At 43.5% G+C, this 21623-nt stretch overlaps 1 protein-coding gene across 5 annotated transcripts in view; it reads left to right on the top strand.

Moving 5' to 3' along the window:
- Positions 1-4393: 4393 nt before the first annotated feature.
- Positions 4394-21623, top strand: part of MACROD2 (mono-ADP ribosylhydrolase 2) — an 841176-nt gene continuing 823946 nt past the window's right edge. For 4 of the 5 annotated variants that reach the window (XM_064415413.1, XM_064415412.1, XM_064415410.1 and 1 more), the window contains exons 1-2: positions 4394-4571; positions 8414-8530. In XM_064415413.1, coding sequence (XP_064271483.1) covers positions 4526-4571; positions 8414-8530 — 163 coding nt within the window. In that variant the 5' untranslated portion in view covers positions 4394-4525. The remainder of the gene's footprint in view (positions 4572-8413; positions 8531-21623) is intronic. The other variant, XM_064415411.1, reaches the window with a different exon arrangement.

The following is a 21623-nucleotide window of genomic DNA, read 5'->3' as shown; positions in this document are numbered from 1 at the left end:
CCTCTTTAGCACATTCGCCCAAGGCAACAAACCAAAGAAATCACAGGTAGCAGTTTATCAAATGCTCTCAGGCAGTTAACTCCCACTCTTCTGTCACTCAGCATCATTTTATTAACAGAACCTTGACCCAGGTGTGCCATGAGCTTGAAAGTTCAGTAGGTGGGATGCAGCTGTCACATGAAAGATGGATGATGTGCATTTTATGTTTTCAGTGCATGTTAGTGTATGTCAGAGTGGACGTGCTAATAAAGGATGACATCTTACCAGCGATATTGCAGGAGCCTTGGGAAAAGGACTTGGAACAGTTCCAGCATGTGATAGGAATGGACAGGAGGAGAGACTTCATGGTTAATGTGCAGGGGCTGTAAGTTTCTATCTGAATTTCCAGCAGTGCAAATGTGCACGGCACAGGGTTTGTCAAAATCAGCAGGACCGTGTATAGTGCACAGTTTGCTACACAAGCAAGGTTTGAAAAGAATAATGATGGCTGAAATAATTTTTTATTAAACATAAATAATTTATAAACACATTTTAGATTATTATATTGCTCTGTTATTGGTGTAATAAATCAATTTTGTTTAATAGCTACAGATATTATATGTTTAAAAAGATACTTTCACATACATGATGAACAAATTTTTTCTTAACATGTGAAACTGTCCACAATGTTCTGTTGCTTTCTGCTTTAATGAGGTAGAAACTGAGGAAATAATCTGAATATAGATCTGCATTTTAAATTTTTATCAATAAAATTTATATTTAAATTATGAAAATTTGAATTATTTAAGAACTTTTAAGACATCTTAATTTCATATTTACCTTTTTCACTGTATTCAAGGAAAAAATGAACAGTGTAAAAACTGAAGAATGGTTTCCACTGTAAACAATAAAAAGAGCTGCTTACTGCCACTTCCATACAAATTTTCTTCTTGTTAAACTTCACACCTTTTCTCACAAAAGTGCCCAGTGGCACTGGTGCTGCCCATGGTTCAATGTCTACAAACACAGACCCTGACCCTGCACCACACTGTGCCTGTGAAGGTGGCACTAATTTGCCCTTCCCTCTCTGACACTGAATTTTTCAAATGTTTTTAAGACTTGGAACAGCCAACTTCCATTCCCATCCTCTCTATTTCTCCAGCAACTGACATTTTGATCCTTTCTTTAAAATCTGCATCTCAAACTGACTGTCCCCTGGTGTGCCATGGCTCCCACACCACAGCTGATCCCCACGGACCCAGGGCTCATCCCGTGGTCCCAAACTGCCTCCTGCAGGGCCCCAGATCTGCTCAGCTTTGCTCTGCACTGGATCTGCCGTGCCACCACCTTTATTTTGGCCAGGATGGTTGATGGCACTGGAAATGCTGCACGTAGTGTCCTTAATGCTGGTTCGGTTGGACGATCCAGCAGTTTGGATTGAGGCTCTAGCCCTCCTTTGGTTCATTTATTCATTTCTGTAGCATGGTATTCACTCTCATATTAATTTACATTTCCTATTATATCTCTAATGGGAGCTCTCTAACCAGTCATTACTTTATCCATATGTTAAATGTTCATTTTGCAGCTATAAGTATTCTATCTAGGCTATATATCTCTTAAATACTAATTCTGGACAAATCCCAGTCTTCCTCTGCAGAATGCCACCATTCTGAACCTAGTTCACCAGCCTTGGATGCACTAAATACACACAGATCATTAGACCAACACCAATTTTCTGTTGGTGCTATTTTCATGGTCATTTTTTCAACAGAACTTTTTAAAGCCCTTCTGAGCATTGCTTTAGCCCTCAATGTATACATCGTGCTACAGTTCTCAGAAAATAATCTCCCAGTTTGCAGCAAGATTGGTTTTCATCCAAATACTGAAATGCTACTTTTTTAGGTGAATTTTCCCACCATGTATGATAATGCTGATTGTTTCTCTGCCTTCAGGCCTCCAGAATCAACAAATGTAAGAAGACAGGTCGTGCTCATATCAGTCAGTGGCACAATTTATTGCTTCTTCAGTGGGATCAATTGTATCACCAGCACCTCAAGAAAAAAATGTAAAATGCAGTAAGAATTTTCTTACTGGAATTGTTACATTTGGACACTTCTGTTTTTAAGTTGAAGGCCAGTTTTATTCCTGTCTTTTATCTTGTCTTTCATTTTGGTGCTGGTGTAAACATCAGGCTTAATTTTCTTTCCTCTTTTATATATGTACATACTTGCTTTAGACATTTTCCAAAATTATGGCTGTTGTAGCTGCTTTTACAAATGAAACTGCAGAATGCATGCAGATGGCCTCTACAGGAAGAGAGCTAAGTTTTCTCTTTCTCCCCTTCTGGTCCAATAAACATTGATTTATAAAATGTGGAACAGATCCCACAGGACACCAGAATATTCAGTAGCCTGGTAAATATTCAATGATCTAGGATATGCATTCAAATATTTGCTCCACATAATAGATGTAAAAAGAAGAAAAGAAAAATTTACCTGTTGGTTTCTCTCTCATTTTTATTATCAAGATGAGAAAATTGTGCTTGGGCTACCAAGGCACATCTCCTGGGCAAAGCGAAGAAATCAGGTAAAGATAACAACAACCCTTCAATAGTGGTTTAATATGAATGCTCAAATATGCTTTGTAAAGAGGACTCAGTCTGATTTATTAAAAGGTAAACTGGGTTCTTCCCTGCATCACTGAGTGGGATAAGATTAACAGTAAGAAGCTGTACCAAGATTAATGGTTGTAGTAGAGATGCTAACGTTTGTGTTTAGCAGAAATTAAGAGAAAAGAAGGGAAATGTTGCTAAGTTGTACTTCACCTTTCTTTGGTACACATGAAGCACAAGAGTGTATCACAAGAGAAAAGGCAGTCCTTGACCAGGGGCTGCACACAAGACATTCTCTGTATGATTTACCTGGGATTCCATTTTCCATATGAACAGATGTAGACCCTGTGTTTGACTCCAATCTGACATCTCTGTATCCCTGTGAGCTGTTCTGTCTTGGTGAAGCTGTGTCAGATAATGGCACAGTGAGGCTGTGATGTGTCCTTTGTCACACCAGCCCCTCGTCACTCCAGGCTAAATTCATTCACCTGCATGGGGAAGGGACTTTCCCTCCATGGGGGCACAAGTGAAGCTAAGAGCATCTCTAAGTTGTAGGGAACCTTTTGTATTTATTTATTTATTTAGTCCATGGGAGTTGGTGTGAAGGAGAAAATTACTCTTGTTACAGAGAAGGAGGTGTGGCACAGGGGCCAAGGTGCTTTCCTTGAGCCTTGGACCCAGGCGGACCTTGGCCTCCGCTGCAGCCAGCGGTGACTTTCACAATAGGTGGGACCAAGGGCTGGGCGTGTGGTGTAGGGATCCCAGGAGTCACAGAGCCTCAGAATCAAACAGGTTGGAAACGACCTTCGAGACCACAGAGCTCAACCTTTGAGTGAACACCAGATCGTCAAGTATAATATGGCACTGAGTGACATGTCCAGTCTTTTCCCAAACACCTCCAGGGGTGGTAACTCCACCACCTCTCTGGGAAGCCCGTTCCAATGTCTAATCACCCTTTCTGCAAAGACATTCTTCCCAGTGTCCAACCTGAACCTCCCAGGCCCAGCTACAGACTATGTCCCCTTGTCCTGACGCTGGTTGAATGGGACCATGCTGCAGCCTCCTTTCAGGGGGTTCTAGAGAGTGACAAGGCCACCTCTGAGCTTCGTTCTCCAGGCAGAACACCCCCAGCTCCCTCAGCTGCTCCTCACAGGACTTACACTGCAAGTCCTGTGAGGAGGACTTGCCGCTCTCTTGCCCTTCTCCGCACACACCAGCTCAGCCCCGCTCCCGGGAACCTCAGCCCGGCATCCGCAGCTCCAGCACCGTTTTTACCCCGGCCGGGGCAGTTTCCTGTCTCCCGGGCGCTCCAGGCCCGCACGGCGCCGCCGGCCCGCTCGGGCCCGGGCCCCGGCGCGGTCGCTCGGCAACAGCCCCGCCGCCCCGGGCACAGCCCGGTACCGCCGCAACCCGGAAGCAGAGGGGCGGAGGAGGCGGGCGAGGGGCGGCGGCGGGGCGGGACGGCACCGGCGTGTCCGCCCGCTCCCTCCCTGCCTCCGGCCCCGCGGGGGCTCCGAGCGCCGGCATCGCGCAGCGCACGCAGTGTCGCACCCAAGCACCCGCCACGCCGTGTCCCCGCAGCACACACTCCCCCAAACCCTGCCGAGCCGGCGCCGCCGCGCTCAGGCTCCTCCCGGTCGGTGCGGGAGGAGGAGGAGGAGGAGGCGGCTGCTGAGCGGCGGCTGCCGGAGCCAACGGGCGGCGGGGAGCGGGGCGGGCGCTGCGGGGGTGTCGGGGTAGAGCGAGGCGTGACCCGGCTGACGGGCACCGTGCGGCGGGCGCGGAGCCGGAGCGGGACCCGGCGGGATCGGCGGCGGCAGCAGCGGCGGCGCGGGGCGTCGGTATCGCTCGGCTCTGGCTCTGGCGCGGCGTCTCCTCCACCCCCTCGTGAGCCTGGGGAACCTGCAGCTCAAAGCCGCCGCCAGCCACACCACCATGTACCCCGGCAACAAGCGGAAAAAGCTGTGGCGGGAGGAGAAAGGTATTATCGCCCTTCCCGGTAGCCGGGCCCGCTTCTCCCGCCTGTGAGAGGAGGCAGGCAGGGAAGGGGAGGGTGGTCCCGGTGCCCTCAGAGCCGCCGCCTCGCCGGGGGTGTCCGGCAGCGCTTGCCGCCGGCCGCGCCTTAGGGGACGGGGTGGGGAAGGGGGAACTCCGTGTTCCCCGCGTCTGTCCTGGCGTCTCCTGGCTGAACCAGCCTTGATGGCAGCCCGGGCGTGCGGGAATTGGGGATGTTTCCCCCAGGGCTCGGCGTATCCGTGAGGAGGGGAGCCCCGGGGCGGAGGGAAGCCGGCGAGGGAGGGCGGTAAACAACCCCTGCCCGCCCCCAAGTCACCTTGTGGGAGTGTTTCAGGCCGAAAAGTTGGGCACATGCTCTGGAAACGTGCTTTTGCTCCTTTCAATGGGTTTGTTTGCTGAGGGGAAGCGTGGTTTATTTGGATCATTGGTGTGATCGGTTTGTATTCTAGTGTCGTTCAGCCGAGGTGAAGTGTTTGGAGTATGGGAGTCTCAGAGCACCCCTACGTCCCATCTCTTGAACTATTTATGTATTTTTATATATATTTCAAGGACCCCGACCGATGTATTCTCAGTTTATAAAGCCTCTAAGTCAAACTCCAGAGCATGAAAACTGTGGGCCAAGCGTTTGATGCATTGTTTTGTTTGTAGTTTATGTTGATCCCGCGGAGACCACTGTAAAAATTAAGAAAAAAATTCACAGAGTGGAAGTGCAACGTTTATACCTGTGAGGAGGAAAGCTTCTTGCCTGGTGTGTTCCAAGTAATGTAGTAATAGATGAGGAGAGGAAGAAATAGCTATCCTAGGGTCATATTTTAAGTTATCTTTTTTTCTTCCATCATCCCTGTTTCAAGCTAAGAAGGCTGAAGACTGGTTCAGAGAACAGGATTCAAGTGCACATTTCTAAGGAAAAATTGTTAAAACGGAAATGAACTTATTTTTTCTGTAGGGTAGTTGCTCCTGTCAAACTCCTCTTGAATGAACTTTTTCTTTCAAACTGTCTTACAATCCAGATTTCTGTAGTAAAGGTGAGGCAACAAATTTCTACCTGGCAGAAGTTTCTGTTTTCAGTGAAACGAGTACAGTTAAATTGTCTCAAGCATTGTTTATGTATGATCAATTACAACTGACTTTTCCCTTAATGCTGTATGTTTTACCTTTGAAAAATACAAGGGGCAGATGGGGAAAAGTTACTGGTAGGCTCTGGTGAATTTTGTTATTACTCCCACTTGTCTCTTTCAGCTCTGTTACTGTCTGTGTCAATTCACAGCCTGGCAGGTGAACTCGGGCTGTTTGTAAGGAGGGCAGAGTGGAGGGTCTGGGAACTGGAGCTGTTGTGACACACTTTTGGTGTCTCAGTCTGTTGTGAGGATGGTGGTCTCTATCAGCATGGTGGTATTATTAAATGCAAATCAATGCTGCCGAAGGTTTTCCATCCGGGATGCATTTTTGAGTGCTAGCTGGCCACAGCTCCCTGTCTTTTTGCCCAGTGAGACCGAAGAGCATTTGCCACTCTTCTGCTCCAGTAACTGTTCCAGCACCATGCTGATGTTGGCCCCGAGTACTTGGAGGGAGGAGGGTAGGAAAAGCTTCTCTCTTCATTGCTGGCATTGCCCTTCAGTTTTTAGCCCTGTGGGACTGTTCTTATCAAGTACCTCTTTTACTAGGGAGGAAAACTGCAGAAGCCCAACTTCTTTCCTTCTTACCCAGTCAGTACTTTGGAAATCAAATCTTGTGAGTTCTGCCTTCACCCTTCACAAGCTTCATCTTCCCGTGAAGCTCTGAGTGCAGTTGCTCTCAGCCTTTTATATTCAGAAGCACTTCTTAAAATGAAAAAAGCACTGATTGCTAAATATGGAGTTCAAACCCACTGACAATACGCTTGCTTTTCTTAATTACTTTCTTGGTAATTAAGGCTTGGTCCATGTCCTCTCAGGGGAGATCTTCCGTGAGGACAGCTGAAACGGAGCAGGAGTGGAGGTGATTTCAGAGCCTTAGACACAGGACTGGGCTGCCTGCAAACTTCCCAAGTTTCTGCACAGGCAGAAACCTGTGCTTGGGGTGAAGGCTGTTGGGAGCATCCTCCGGGAGGTTTGTAAGACTCAATTAAGTTCTTGCTGCTGACTCACGAGAGCAAACTTCTGTAAAACCTTCCTGTAGAGAAGAACTGGTGTTTTGAAGGCACAGGACTGGCTCTGTCGCCTCTTCAGCAAAAGGCACCTGGACTGACTCTGTTTGTCAGTCCCTCAAAACTGACATGCTCTCTCAGGTCTGCCCACCTGGAGGACTTCCAGCGTGCATGTCACGTACTTGGAGTTTTGTATCCCTGGAGCTTGGGTAGTGGAGGTGGGTATGCAGCTGTGTGGAATGGTGACCCTCATTATTCAGTTCTGATGGCAGGTGTAAATGTCCCACTGAGATGCCAGGTTGAATAAGGAGATAGAAATGTTTCTGTCAGCCAAAGGAATTGGTAATACTGTCAAAAAATACCAAAATGAACTTATTTTGTTAAGGAAGGTTGTGCTCAAAACTTACCTTATTAGACTGTGCTGACTGCAGCTTACATAATTAGGAAACTTTATTTTGAAAAAACACGGAAGAACCCCAAACCGGATCCAAGTGATTTTCTTTCTTGGTTTTTAAAGATTTGATCTGAGAAGCAGTTTCTGTGTTCATCTTTTGCTGCTTCAACTTGAGATGAAAATGTTATTTTTATGTCTACCTAGCCCTTTATGTAAAATGCAAATAATATAGGTCTAGCCTTTCCCCACACCCCTAGAAGTTCTCCAGTCACTGAAGAGCATTTATTACTGATTAACATGTCACAAAAAACTTTCAGTGTGGTTAAAGTAGCACAGTGCTACTGGTAAAAACAGACTGAGAAATTTGAGTAGAGTATGGGTGTCATGATGTTCTCTACTGGTCTTTTTCTTTTCCCCTCTTCTTTTGGGAGGGAAAAAGCTCTTTATCTTGTGCTGAGCTAATACTAAGCTTGATGAGGTAGGGAGGGAAAAGAGGATGTGACTGCAAAAATGCGCTGAAGTGCTGAGGTTGCTTGCAGTTTTGGGTCATTGGGATGGCTTTTTTTTACTGTAAAAAGTCCATTTATAGCAGGGTCTGAAGAAGAATGAAGTTGGCAGTTGCTGTCATACTTGTGCAATGTTTGAGGCTTTACTTTTCACTAAACTTCTGAAAAAAGAGGTGGTGACATTCTTAGTAGAAAACAAAAACAACTGTCCATATTTATTTTAGTGTGGTAACTAGGTGCATCCTATTAATACTCAAATGAAAATCTCTAGAGTTAAACTTGCCTTTTCTTACCATGCCAGACACCTAGCAATCGACAAAACATTTTCTGTAGCTCTGATCTCTTTTGTTATGTAGTAGCATTTTAATAATTTCCCACCATGCTCCCTGCCTTCACTTGAACTTTTGGTTTTTTTTAGTTCTGGTTTACAAATGCAAAACCTACAGAACAGACTTGCATACTTGAAAACTCCCTACAAAACAACAATTCCCTACTAAAGTTGCCATTCTCTGATACAGGAATCAAGGTGGCAGGAGGAAGCAGCACAGCAGAGTGTGGGGAGAGGTGTTAACTTTGCAGAGCTGGGATAGCCAGAAACAGGCGTGTGCGTTTATGCAGCTGCCCCGTGGTTAGCTCCTGCTGTAGCTCACTGCATCGCTCATGCTGGGTCCCATCAAGTGGCATTTCATTCCTCAAGGGCAGTGCATTGGTCACTGTGGCTCGTCTGCAACAATGTATGAAAGCTTGCAAAACTTTTCTTGTTTCTCTTTTCCCCTGAACAGAGCGTTTGCTGAAGATGACCTTGGAAGAAAGACGCAAAGAGTACTTGGGGGATTATGTTGCTTTAGACAATATTCCAACGTGGATGGAAGACTTAAAAAGTAAGAGTGAAAGTGATGGTAAGTGAAGTGGGGGAGTCTTAAAATGTAGACCACTCTGTTTTCTCAGTCTGAAGTTATTTCTAGGAAGGCCAAGACTTAGAACCTGTGTTATTATGGACAGTGATAGCCTAAAATTGGGATGGGGTGAAAAAACCCCAAGATTTCTTAAAGCCTTACTGGTGTCTCAGAACTCTGTTGGTATCCCCAGATGGAGTCACTAACCCTTAAGTGTGTAAAATAGATCTTCTCTGCATGAGTCTTGCTTTCCAGATACTCCAGCAGTCAGCCGTGCCTAAACTTACTGAGCATAATGATATGGGGAATGTGGGCAAAGCAATGCTGCCGGTGACTCAAAAGCAGAGGGTAAGTGTGCAAGTTGAGTTATTTTCTATGAATCTTAAGAAGATGGGGCCTCCCTTACATTTAGTCCTGCCTGGTTTCTTGAGCTGAGGAACATGGCCAGGATTAACTCCAATTTCCTTAGCGTGTGCAGCCTTATCATGGTTGTGATCCCCAGCAGAGTTGTCAAAATACTTGCAGTGAGAACAAACCAAAATTGTGAATCCTATTTGCTTACAGCCTTCTCTGCTCTGCAAGTAATTCTGTAACAGTGCCTTGTTCTAGTTCCTTTTCATTCACACAAGGGTATGGAGGAATGGGAATGGTTTCTGAGCTAATTTCTTCCTCCTCTTCTTTTTTTCTGCTGTGTCTTGCTATCCTACTTGGCTGAAGCCTGTGTTTTTTTGAAGGAGTATCTAACTATGAGATCTGAAGTGCTTCCTGCCTCTGCAGATATAGGACTGATTTTCTGACCCTTTTGTTATCCTCAAAGGCAAATACTGGCCTGGGTGAAGAGGTGTCTAGAGTAACCTTGTGGCTGCAGGTGAACATGGTTTTTATGGTGGTAGTCCAGGTGAAATGAGGCTTGGAGCTGATCAGCTGTTTTTAAACTGGCAGGCTGTAACACTTATTTTAGCACAATCTGAAGGAGCTCACAGATTTTCAGATGTCCTTGTCAAAAGCAGCTATTACTATTGTCTATTCCTAAAAGCATCTGGAATAATTTTCAAAGTGAAAATATGTCAAGAGATTGCTGAGCTCTTCAGCCCTGCTGAGTAGCTGTATTACATCAGTAGCCATAGACCTCTTTCTCCCATTTGAGTGGGTCATTTATATCTTGCAACATCAGAAAGCCTCTCCATCTAGAAAACAAAAGGCTGCATAAAAATAAAGAGTACCTGACTCCTTGCAAGTTGATTTTGCAGGCCTGTGGTAGGTGAGAATATACAGTATGGCATATGGTTTAACTGGGAGACTTTATCCCTCCTAGCCCAAACTATGTTTTGTTTTTTTTTCCAGCTACTCTCAGATTCTCTATAAAGCACTGAAATTCACAGATGTTGCATTACTTGGGCTGCTGAAAGTGACAAGGTGTGGATTTACTTTGTGAATGCTGTTACACTTCACAGAAGCAAAATGTCAGTTTCTAATATGTGGATATTGAATCATGGCAGTGGTGAATTTATTTCCTTGTAGCTGCTCTTGCATTCTTTCTGTTAGTACCCAGTCCGCTGCAAAAAATGCTGGAAGGCAAAAGTTGTGCTGGAACACTTCTCTGCTACTTGAAAGTTTTGTTACAGTGTACATTCAGGAGAAAATATCTACAGTCACTCTTTTTCTTTGATGTATTTGTTGTAAGTAAGCCATGTATAATAGTGAACTTTTGGAAGGTTGGGCTGCTGAAATGCTTCCACATTCCAACTGATTAGGACAATTAAAATAAATATGTGTAATAATGTGACTGTTTACTCCATCTGTTTCAAACTTTATTTCTCTTAAATGTTGACCCCGTTCTGAAGGTATCAAGTGTGTCTAAAAGCTGTCATTTTGATCTGAATTACAGAAAAACTAGATTTAAATCTTACTGCTGATGAGAACTTTTGCTCTGTTTGATGGGAAATACAGAGGGCAACAAGTACAGCCTGAATGAAATTCTGGAGAGAGCAAGTGAAGCCTCAGGTGTGATGGAATTGGTGATGATCTGACAATGCCATGTTGAAGTTCTGATAGTGAAAGTTCTGATACTGATTTCCTTCAAGTGAAAGGTGGCTGCTTGCACTGACAAATGGAAGGGGTCTGAAGAGGGGTGGTAGTGAAAATAAAATCTTCTGTGTATTTTTCAAACCAAAACAGCAACTGACGGGGAATTTGGAAAAAATTCTTTACAATTCACTCCCAATACCGTATACAGTAAAAAAAATGACAGATTGATTAGTAAAGCATAGAGTGGCTGTTCAGGGAGAGTGATGAGGAGAAATCAAGAAAGCAACCAAGCACAAATCAAGTGAAGCAGGCACAATCAATCAGCTGCTGGAGTAAGAAGCCGTAGGGGCAGGGCAGAGCATCTGAGCTGGCAGCCATCCCCATAGACACTCAGTACTCAACTGGTGTTCAGTACTGCACAAGTTTTTGTACTGGCTGATAGGAGAAATTGCATGTACAATGTAAAACCTTCACAGTGCCCTTTTTTAAATGTGAGTGACTCACTGGAGGGTGTTGGGGAGTTCCAGTTAGGCATACATTTCTGTTATGTGTATGTCTAATGGCAGATTATTAACAAGTCTGTATGCAGAATTATGCAAACTGAAATGACCTAAGAGGTTTGTATTGGGAAGGAACCATTCTCACTTCCAGGGTGCTTCATGGCTGCTCTGTACAGGCAGATTGGAAGAACATGCCTTAGTTTGTGGATTAAAGTTTTTCCCTACCCCTCTTCTACACTTTCACAGAAGTTATATTCTGAAGAAAACCAGCAAAGCTTGGTGGAAGTTCAGTGTTTTGGTGAGGATGGAAGTCTTTGTAATAGAGCAACATAACAGAGGGATGCACATCTATGTAAAGGCTCCTGAGGGGTAAAGTTACTGAGTAATGAATGGCAGCTGGCAAGGGCTTTGTCTCTTTGTAGCAGCAAAGCTGTCAAAAATATTTGGAAGTTCAAAGAGGCAGTATCTTTTAAAATGCTCTGCTATGACTACAAAAAAATAAAATATATTTTTTACAGGTCTTGTCATATGAATATGATTAGCCATAAGAAATTATGTTGATGTATGTTGGCATGGAATTTGGTCAATGTTTGTGTTAAGTCTTGGTTTTGGGAAGAGGGTGGCACAATGTGGAATGCAAAGACTAAGCTTGGTGCCCACTTTTCTGCGCTAAGGGAAGCAATCTGACATGGGTATGTTCGTTTCCAGAAGGACTGTGCTGTCAACACCCCTGATTTTTGGTGTGCTGCTTGCCAGGCTGTACAAGTGGATCTCAGAGATCAAGTGTTGCAGCAGTGGAAGGAAAAGGGACAGTTGTGACATGAAAGAGGGCCATTTGTCACTGAGGGGATGGTAGGAAGACAAAACTTTTGTTCTTGAAGTGGTCCTGTAAATATAATCTTTCTCTGGTTTAACCGTTTATTAAGGAAATGAGGAGTTGCCCACTTTGGAAACAAAGAATGAGCTTGCCATAGAGGGCTGGATAATGTGAATATACTGTAAGGTATCGTTCTCCCCACTTGTTATCCTTCAGATAGCTCAAAAGCACATACATCTCATCTGTTTTCTCATGTACTTTGAAACAGAGTGTCTTCCTGACAACATGTGAATAATGAACTTGTTTTATGAAGTTCTGGAATTTATATCCCTGTGTTTCAATTCTGTTTATTGCATACCACTTTGTTAGGCACTCATCTTGTACAGCAGCTGCAGCTCATGTTGCCCAGTGAATTAAATGCCACATGTAGACTAACAACTAGAGTGTATTTTGAAGTTAAATACATATATTAGCTTTTTGTTGGGTAATTCCTGAAGATATCTTTACTCTGCAGTGGTGAATTTAAGAGATGACTTCTGAAAACTTTTCTGGAAAGCTTTTTTAATTTAGGGTCTTAGGAATTTTGTTGCCATTGAGTTTTGTGTATCACTGGTAGAAAAAATTTTGTTGTATTAATTGAGTAATTCAGAAAATGGAATAAGTGATATTGTTTAACTGCATGCTCAATAAATCAGCTCATAGTCCTGCTGATTCTCACAGTCCCTGTAATTCATTGGTATGACAGTGATGCCAAGACAACAACAAATTCAGGTGGTGGTTTAAAGATCTTTGCTAGTGGTAAGAACTGCTTTTCATATGATGAAGTGAAAATAGAAGGACATGACAACTGAGTTTATTTTTATTTAAGGTTAAATGACACAAAAGGTCTGCAGTCCTTTTAAACAAGTGTTGAAATATGTTTAGATGTTTTGGCAGTCTCTCAATCTTTTTAATCTGCTATTTTTAAAGAAAATGATACGGCTCAAACTTCAAATTAATCCAACACTGAGGGTTTTATGTATAATCATAAGGTTTGGATTTAATAAAAGCATTGTTGTACTGTCAGTGTGTAGCTTTTTAAATATTCACAGTGGGTTGACACAAGATTACAGAGACAAAGCATGTAGATGAGCCAGTCCAAATGCTGCATGGTGAAAAGAAAATGTGTAGTAGCACTGAGCTCTGACCAGCATTTCTTGAGATGGGTAACTAACACAAGTAACTCTCCAGTATCTCCACACAGCCCTGCTTGATATGAATATCTCTGCTGCAGAAACTAGGAAACAAGGTGATGAGTGTTAAACAGACTTTGGAAAGTGACACCACTACTAAGCTGCAGGGAAATTCAGCCAGACATCTAGAAGTAAGAAATGGCTTTTCTCTAAACCATTCAATATTATCAGTCATTTATACCGAAGAAGAAAATATGTTCAACTAGAACATTGAGATTGTTAGACCAGTTTGACAATCACAAGATCTGTCGGTAAGAGCTGTATGAAATCTGTGTGTTTCAAGACCATTCTCCCACCAAAAATCCAAGTCCATCAGCTTTCATTGTGATTTTTTTCCTTACAATGACTGTAACAACTGTCTTTATAACAGATGCTTAACTGAGTAGCAAGGATGAAAGTAAATTGAGACAGCTTCGTGTAATTTTTGCTATCTTGCTCAAAAAAAAAAAGCTTTTGCTACTGAAACTCTTGGTTTGAGGAAGTTCAGAGTGCAGCAGTTTTTCTGCTGAGTACACACAGAAAACAGCAATAACTTGTGTGCCACCATTCAGGGTCTCCTCTATTACCTGTGGCCCTGAATGTGAATTCCAGCTTCACCTAAACTTCTGCTGTATTCGGTTGTGTCCTTACTTTTAATGTATTGGCATACCAGTGTTACTCATGCTAAGCATCTTATCACAAGGTCTCTTCAAGACTGGTGTGTTTAAGGTTAGAAAGTTGTGTCTCTTAGATGCACATGGAGAGCACTGCTTATTAATTGCTGTGTATGATAGCTGGGGGAGCACCATGAAAAAACTAACAACTGTGGTTTCTGTGAATTGTGTGAGGATTATGGTAATTAAATATTTTGACTACTTGTGAAATTAACATGCTTTTATGGATATGGCTGAAAACGTGTTTGCTCAGTTCTGCTCTCTGTCCATGTTTAATTGTATTAAGGAAGCAGCAAATGAATTAGAGGGGTAACCATGTTTGCAGCTTCTTAGTCTGTGCTGAAGGTGTCCAGGAGTCTGTGTGCCCATGGCATAATGTGGAGTAACTTTAAGGCTGAGTTGGTATTTGTTTGGCTGCGGCAGATACCCAAGGCTGCCAGGGCAGGAGGGTGTAACCAGAGCCCTGTGTGCTCTGCTTTGCTCAGGCTCTTGGCTGCCCTTTCAGGATGTGTCCCGAACAGATACAAAGCTGCAGAGTGCTGCAAATCTGACCGTGTGATCTGGTGACCCCACACACCCTTCTGGCTTTCCCAATACATACTTTCACTATTGATTTCCAAAGATAGACTTGCACAGTACAGAGATGGGAGTAACCCTTTGTCATGGTTTCACATAGCTTGGTTTTTAGTTAAGGACGAAAATCCACGAGCTACGGAAGTGATTCCCTGTAAGGACCTTGACAGGTTCCTTTGGTCCTGACAGAACCAATCAATATTTAAAACTGGCTAGTTTTAAATATTGACACCCTGTTAAATCACTTAGGAGAGCTGAATATACCTCTGTGAAATCACATTTAAAGACAAACAAGCCACAGGAAAAACTGGCTTCTGGCCTTTGAACAGGTAACTGGACACTGGCCGGGCCAGGAGGAGAATGAGGAGATGCCTTACTCTTGGGCTGAAGTTCTCTTGTAAGGCTATGGTGAAGATACAATTGATACATCAGAGTATTTTTTCATGGAATGCTTTGGGGGGATGTTGCATTCTAGCCATAGCTGTGAGCAGAAGCACCAGTGTTGAAGCAAGCAGATGTTGAAGTAGCTGTGATCTAATGAGGAGCTAGAACAGAGAGAGATGAGAAACCTTGCCCTGGGGATAGAAGAAGAAAAGTTCTCTTATCCCTGGGAACTGAGGTTTTGTTTCTATACTAGAACAGCTCATCCTTAAAATTGCACCCCAGTAAGCTGAGATGACCCATGGTGGTAGTTGTGGGAAGACTGCCAAACCATGGGAGGGGCTTCACGATTGCAGATTTCTGGGCAGCTGCTATCTGTGAAAATTAAAATCACAGGAGAGCTGTTTCTTGTGGAGAATCTCCATGGCATGGCAGGAGTGACTAAGTTCCTCTAAGTGAACTGAAGTAAGATTATTTTTTAAGTGGTAAACTGACTGAAAGTAACAAATTTGTCTCTTTACGTTGTCAGTAGAAAAGAAAAGTTGGAGGGAGGAGAAGTGGTTTGAATGTTTATTCTGAATTCTTACTATTACTTTTCTTTTGCTTCTGTTAATGAAATTTTCTTAATACCCTTTATAAGTTTTGAGTCTTCTTTGCTCTCCTCCTAATCCTTACCTTGCAGCAGAAAATGTGTAAATAATTCCAGTGGGTGCACTTGCGTTTGGCCAGCACTAGATGCACTGCATTAATTGGAGCATTGGCCAGGAAACACAGATTGGTAAACCTAAACCACTACACTCTTCAGGTGCAAGTTTACTTGAGCATAAACTGAGCAATAATCTGTCTCTGTGTGTTCATTTGTTCCTGGAGTTAAATAATCTCTAGTTACTGATATCCCTAATGTAAGTAGATAAATCAGTGTGTTTAGTGTAAGGGCTGGAGGGAAACTACAGTAAGCAAAAAGACTGAAGATGTATTCAGGTGACCTTGTAATTCTCTGGTGAGCTTCATGTGAGTAACCTTTATAGGATGGATTAGCTGTCAAAGCGGTGACACTTGTTTTACAGTTTGCATTAAAGTGTTTTTGGGAAGAACAAAAAAGTTTCTTGCTTTCAGCAAGTATGAGATGATGATTATTAAAAAGTTCAGGTCTGTTTACGTAGATTAAGAACACAAAATCCAGTGTAGCTAATCCTCTCTCTAAGAAAGTAAATTGCTTGTCTTTGATGTAATTAAGATGATGACTTCTCTTTAAGCTGCTGCTCTGTGACTTTTTTAACGAGGTAACTTCCATACAGCATTAAGCTTATACAAGTCCTGGATAAAATTATTATTTTGTGGCTCTTCTGCATGCAGCCAAGAAAGCTCTCTTATCTGCAGTGTCAGACAGTTCCTTGAGGGGCAGAAGTTAACTGTAGGAAAGGATGCTGCTCTCAACACTAAATTGATAAATTGGTGTCCTTATTGAGGCTCTGCAAGCTCTTGATGGGTTTTAGAGCGGGAGAGTAGGTGGAGATACAAAGGGAAGTTAGGTACCTCTTTGCCAGAAAGAATAGTTTCAATGTTTCATTACTGGTGACATGAATCTTGACCAGATTAATAACTTTCAAGCTTCTGCCCTGTGCAATATGAGAAACAATCCTTTTTTTTTTTTTTTTTGGTAGCTGCTGAATGTCACTGCACTGAAGTTTTGTACAGAGGTCCCTAAGGAAGTACTTAGTAGAGTTAGGAAGTCAAGATGATGCAGTGTGCTGTCAGCTGGCAGGCTCGTTCTGGGTGTGAGGGAGGATGGCTTCAGCAGCAGTGATGCTTTAAGATGGGATGTGCTGTTCCTCAGAAACTGCTGAGAAAAATTGTAGGTTCCAGCTTGGAATATATTGGTGGCTGACTTGAGTAAGATAATTTAACATATTTTAAAAAGTAACAGGTAGATATATTTTGGCTTCTGTCTTTTCTTTGATTATTATTTTTTTCCATTCTTCTTTTTATATATAAAGGGTGAGCTTCTTTTGAGTGTGGGGGATTGTGAACTTCTTTTGAGTGTGGGGGATTGCAGGATCAAACCCCCAGATTAATGTATTGCTCTACAAAGACAATTTCAGTAAGTCATCGAGCTTTTCTCAGCATGGTAGCTTGGCTAGTGCCCTAATCTACAATTTGTGATGGATTGTGGCATATGTCCTCACAGTCTTTTGCAGACAGATGTGAGCCAGTGTGCCAGCCTGATTAGAAGCCATGTGCCCATGATTACGCTGAGGCCAAAACCAAGCTGTTAAATTGTACCCTTGTCATGGCTCGTTTACATGGATCAGTTGCCTGACTGTGTGACTTAAAGATATTTTCAAATGCAGGTGGAAAAAGCTGATGTCCTTCTGCAGAAGATGGAGCCCTCTTTTCATTAGACAGGTGGAGACTGGTGTGGCTTGGTTTAATTTGATGTAGCTTACATTTGACAGGTATTTATGAAGGTGCTGAACTATTGCCTCAACTAGGATTTGCTGGCTGGCTCTTCATAATTAGTGATGACACAGGGTAGGCCACCCAACTCTGGGTGTGGGAGGCTGGCAACAAGTTTGAAAACTAAGCTCATGCTCAAAGGTAGTAATGATACTTCTTTAACTCCCTTGGTGGTCTTGGGGAATCACTGGTGCAGTTTAAGCTCTGTTTGTATCATGGTAACTAACTTTCCTGTGTAGCTGTATTTGCTTCCTGCACAGTTGAACACTTGTTTACACATGTTAAAAACCCAGTCACTGGAAATAACAGCCTGGCATCCATGTTTTGATTCAGTATTCCCTTTTTTATTCAGATTCCCTTTTTTGATTCATTTCTACATGCTCAGCATGAAGAAATGTCTCTTAACAAGCCAGCAAGGATCTAATTGTAGTGTAGAATCATAGGATTGTTAAGGTGGTAAAAGACCTCTAAGTTCATTGAGTCCAACCATTAAATAGTAGTACTTACTCTGTGAAGTGATACAGAGAAGTGATTTCTCCATGTAAGGACATCTAGCTGCTGTGTATTTGGAAAACTAGTTGAGAGGAAATTTCTCATCCCTGTAGGAAGTGCTGCTTATTTTTTTTTAATGCCCAGAAAATGCTCTTCTGTGCTGGAAAGAAGGCTTAACAATCCAGTAGAAAGACATTACATTTGGACTTTGCACAGCTTTAAAAACTATTGAAATGATATTGAGAAGTATTTTCTATTTCAGTGTACAGTGTGAGGGTGAAGCATAATGTTTGTGCACAGAGGTTGTCCTGAGACTTGCAGGCTATTGCATGTTGACTTGGTATGTCTGCAGAAATGTGTCACAAGGGTCTTCACCAACGTTTTCAGTTGTTTTTTTTCGGGATGGGATGCTATAGAATGCACATGTTGGCAAATGAAGCCTCTCAGCCTCGTGCTGATGTAGCCAATACATTTATTTCTGAGAGTGGATGTAGCTCTCTGCAAGCACCTTTGCACTAATAGCATCCCTGGGAGTTGGTCGTCAAATGTTGTGTTAGAAGAGGCTTCTCTAGAGTTTACCCAAAGGCTCCTATCCAAAAGATGCAGTCTTTTGCATCTGTAATGCAGAGTAGGTATGAAGAAAGTGTAGATGTGAAGAAACTGATTGCACCTCTGTCTTTCTTTAAATCATCTCCCTGTGTTATCCTGCCCTTTGCTTTTTCATAAAGGCTTGCTTATGCAATTATGGGCTTTTTTGATGCTCTCTTGATATGGTTGGTTAGACTGTAAAGGTGCTTCAAGTTCTGTGTTTTCCATTTGCTGCACAGGTATGATTTGTAGTTGAAGTTCAGCCTGCACTGAATTTGTGCCCTCCACTGGATTTATTCCCGTGTGCTCAATGCAACCTTTTCTGTGTAAGGTACTCTGCTTGCCTACCAATGTATTGTGTGTTGCAGTGCTGTCCTTTGGTGGGATTTCCTAATGAATCTACATCCGCTGAAAGCAAACCCCAGACTTCATGTAGCTGTCATTGAGAGTATGGGTCAGTCACATTTAAAGAAAAAGTAGAGTTCCTTTCTGTTTTTTCCCTTCTATCTGTGTTCTCACCACTGTTCTTATAGGGGAAGGATTGCAAGTGTACTGCAAATAACTAAATCCAGGAGAAGAGGTGATGTACACAGACATTCTTATATTGACTTAAAGGCTTTGAGATTTGGTGTGTTTTTCATTTCTAGGTAGAAGATAGAGCTAGATCTTTCTGCTGACTGCTAGTGAGTTTGTAACTGCTTCAGCGTTTGTATTAATTTCCATTTTTTAGTCCTTGAATGAAGCTAGCATGACTTGCAACACAAATGAGTGGTGGTAGAGTTGTCTTCGAAGTTCCCTCTGTCCCTTGCTGTTTGTGTTGAACCTCCACCGTTCTTCAGTGTAGCAAATTAAATGTGGTATCTCAGGGTTAGGGAGCTCGGGGTAAGAGCTACCCCCAAGCCTAGTATCTCTGTGTAGAAAACATCACCTTTTGCTTAAGAACTTACTGTCTTGGTTTGAAAGTCGGGTGTCTGCCAAGGAAGGTGAGAAGCTCCCTTGGAATGGAGAATACGACCTCCTTCCCTCCGAATTATTATAACTTTGAAATTATGGGGCTTTCACACACAGATATGGGAAAAGGAATAACAGTTCTTTACTAGTATGTATATGGATAACAAGGCAAAAAAGCCCCAGCAGCAGCACAGTCCCAGCCCAGCCTCTCCCGGCCGCGGCGCTTTCCCCGCGGCTGCAGCTCCGCTCACAGCCAGCAGGGGGCGCTGCTGGCTCCTGGCGGGCAGGGCGGGGGCGGTGAGTCCTCCACGCCTGCAGGGGGCGCTGCGGCGCAGCTCGGCCGCGTCCCCTCATGCGGCAATGGCGGGCGGGCCGGTGAAAGAGATGGGGAAAAAGTTTCCTTTACAAACTCCCAGGGCAGCCAGTCCTGGTGCCCTTCCTGATAGCGAAATGAGCTGTAGCAGGAACCTTGGAAACAGCAAGCTGGAACGGCAGGGGCCGCCAAGTTCTGGAGTGATAAAGGAGATGTGTCAGAAACGCCGCAGCCGGGGTGTCCCAGCAGGCAGGGAGCGTGTGGCTGCAGCAGCAACAAACCCAGAGCAGTGGCCGATGAACAGCGGGGCTGGGCAGTGGCTGCCTGGCTCCCTTACAGGGTGAAGGGGCTCAGAGATCCCAGGATTTCCCCGAGGCATCCAGCAGATGGTGAAGTGTCCTTTGTTTAGTGAGGTCAGCTGTTAATAAGGTCCCAGTGCAATGGCCGCTCTTATGAGCAGAACTCCGCTCATGGTAGGAGAAGGCAGAAAACACAACCCTGCAGTGGCTGCAAATTTTTCCCACTGTGACTGCAGCCTGTTTCCCTTCCAAATGCCAAGAGCACAAGAGAGAACTAGGAGCTGCACCCAAACCTTCCCCCAGTCCAAATCTTGTGATACCGCTGCCCTTCCCACAGGAACCCCCAAATAAAGAGAGAGAGTAGCCAGCTGCACCCCTCCCCTGAGCTTGGCAGCTTATTTTGTCTTTCTCAAGCACCCGGTCATTTTTGTCTCCTAGCAACATATGGGCAAAAATTGCCTGAGAGAAGGAACAAAAGGAAAAAATCCTAAACCCCAACCCTTACCTCCCTGTCCTGACACTAGAAAGCTAAGGTTCATACTCTCATCTGGTAAGCTGTCACTGTGTCAGGCAGACAGGTTTTTGAATGTCAATGCCATGAAATATTTGCTGATGGTTTTGCACAAGTTTCGTGGTTTTCTGGTAGTAACATTTTATTTCCAAGCTTTACTTCAAGTACTACAAAAGTCTGTAATACTCAGCTAGAGAAGTTGTTGCTCAGCAATGGTGTAGAGAATTAAAAAAGCAGAAAATATAGAATAAATTGTCTGACAGCTTAATAAGTTAATGAATGCAAGTAATGAATTTGTGGTTCCCCACTATAAACTTATTTTAATCCTCCTTGATGTTGTATGTGCTCACCTATTTAAATGGGTTCTCACATTTCGGTAAGTAAAACAGGTGCTGCTGAGGACTAAGTACCTGATTGTCATGAAAAGTAATTTTTTTTCCAGACAATTTATAAAAGTGAGTGGAGGAATGCTGCACTGTTGGTGGTATGTTTTGGATGAAGGCTCATAGTTAGCCCAAGTGGTACTGGGTCAATTGGAACACACCAGGAATACTGGCATGGATGCTGTGATATTGCCAAAACACAGCTCTTGCAGTGAAGGGATCTGCTTTGTCTTGGAAGGAATCTAGTGAAGCGGAGTCACCTGTAGTCCTCTAGTTTTGCAGACAAATGTCAGTGTACTCATGGGGCAATGAACAGTGATCTAAAGCAGTGTCATATGTTTGTGTCTCTATTTTTGAACTTCCATTGTTAATTATGAGCTCTTTATAGTAGAGGAAGGTTATAAAGTAGGAATTGAGTTTGAGGCAATGCAGTGTAGTTGTCACCTCCAAGTGACCTTGGCTGGCCATTTGATGGACTTCAGCACAACTCAGGCTGCCCTCCACTGAGAAGTATCTATATTGAAATTCTTGGTTCCACTTGGAGTGAGGTACTGATAATCAGGCTTGGGCAATAACTTAGCAAAATAAGGTATCCAACAGCATTTTTATTCCACTATATCGTTACAAAGTCTGGAATACCTCTGAAGGTCCGCGTTATAAAACCAACCAAACAAGACAGGGTTTCTTCACACAGACAAAGCACATCTCCTGAGTCCCAGCTGAACCAGCAGCCTTTTCTGTGGACCCTAAATCATGACATCTCCAGCAAGCATAGCAACCAGAACAGCTGGATGCTGACTCTCCAAGTAAACACACAAATACCCAAGGGTCTCAGCCTACTTATGTCTTTGTTGTCATTGTGCATGCTGCTGAAGTGAGAAGACTGATTTATGAATTGACAATTGCATGTCCCTGCAG

Source organism: Passer domesticus, chromosome 3, assembly GCF_036417665.1.
Source record: "Passer domesticus isolate bPasDom1 chromosome 3, bPasDom1.hap1, whole genome shotgun sequence".
Classification (NCBI taxonomy): Eukaryota; Metazoa; Chordata; class Aves; order Passeriformes; family Passeridae; genus Passer; species Passer domesticus.
Note: the sequence above shows the minus strand (reverse complement) of the source record. Positions and strands in the feature narration are given on the sequence as shown.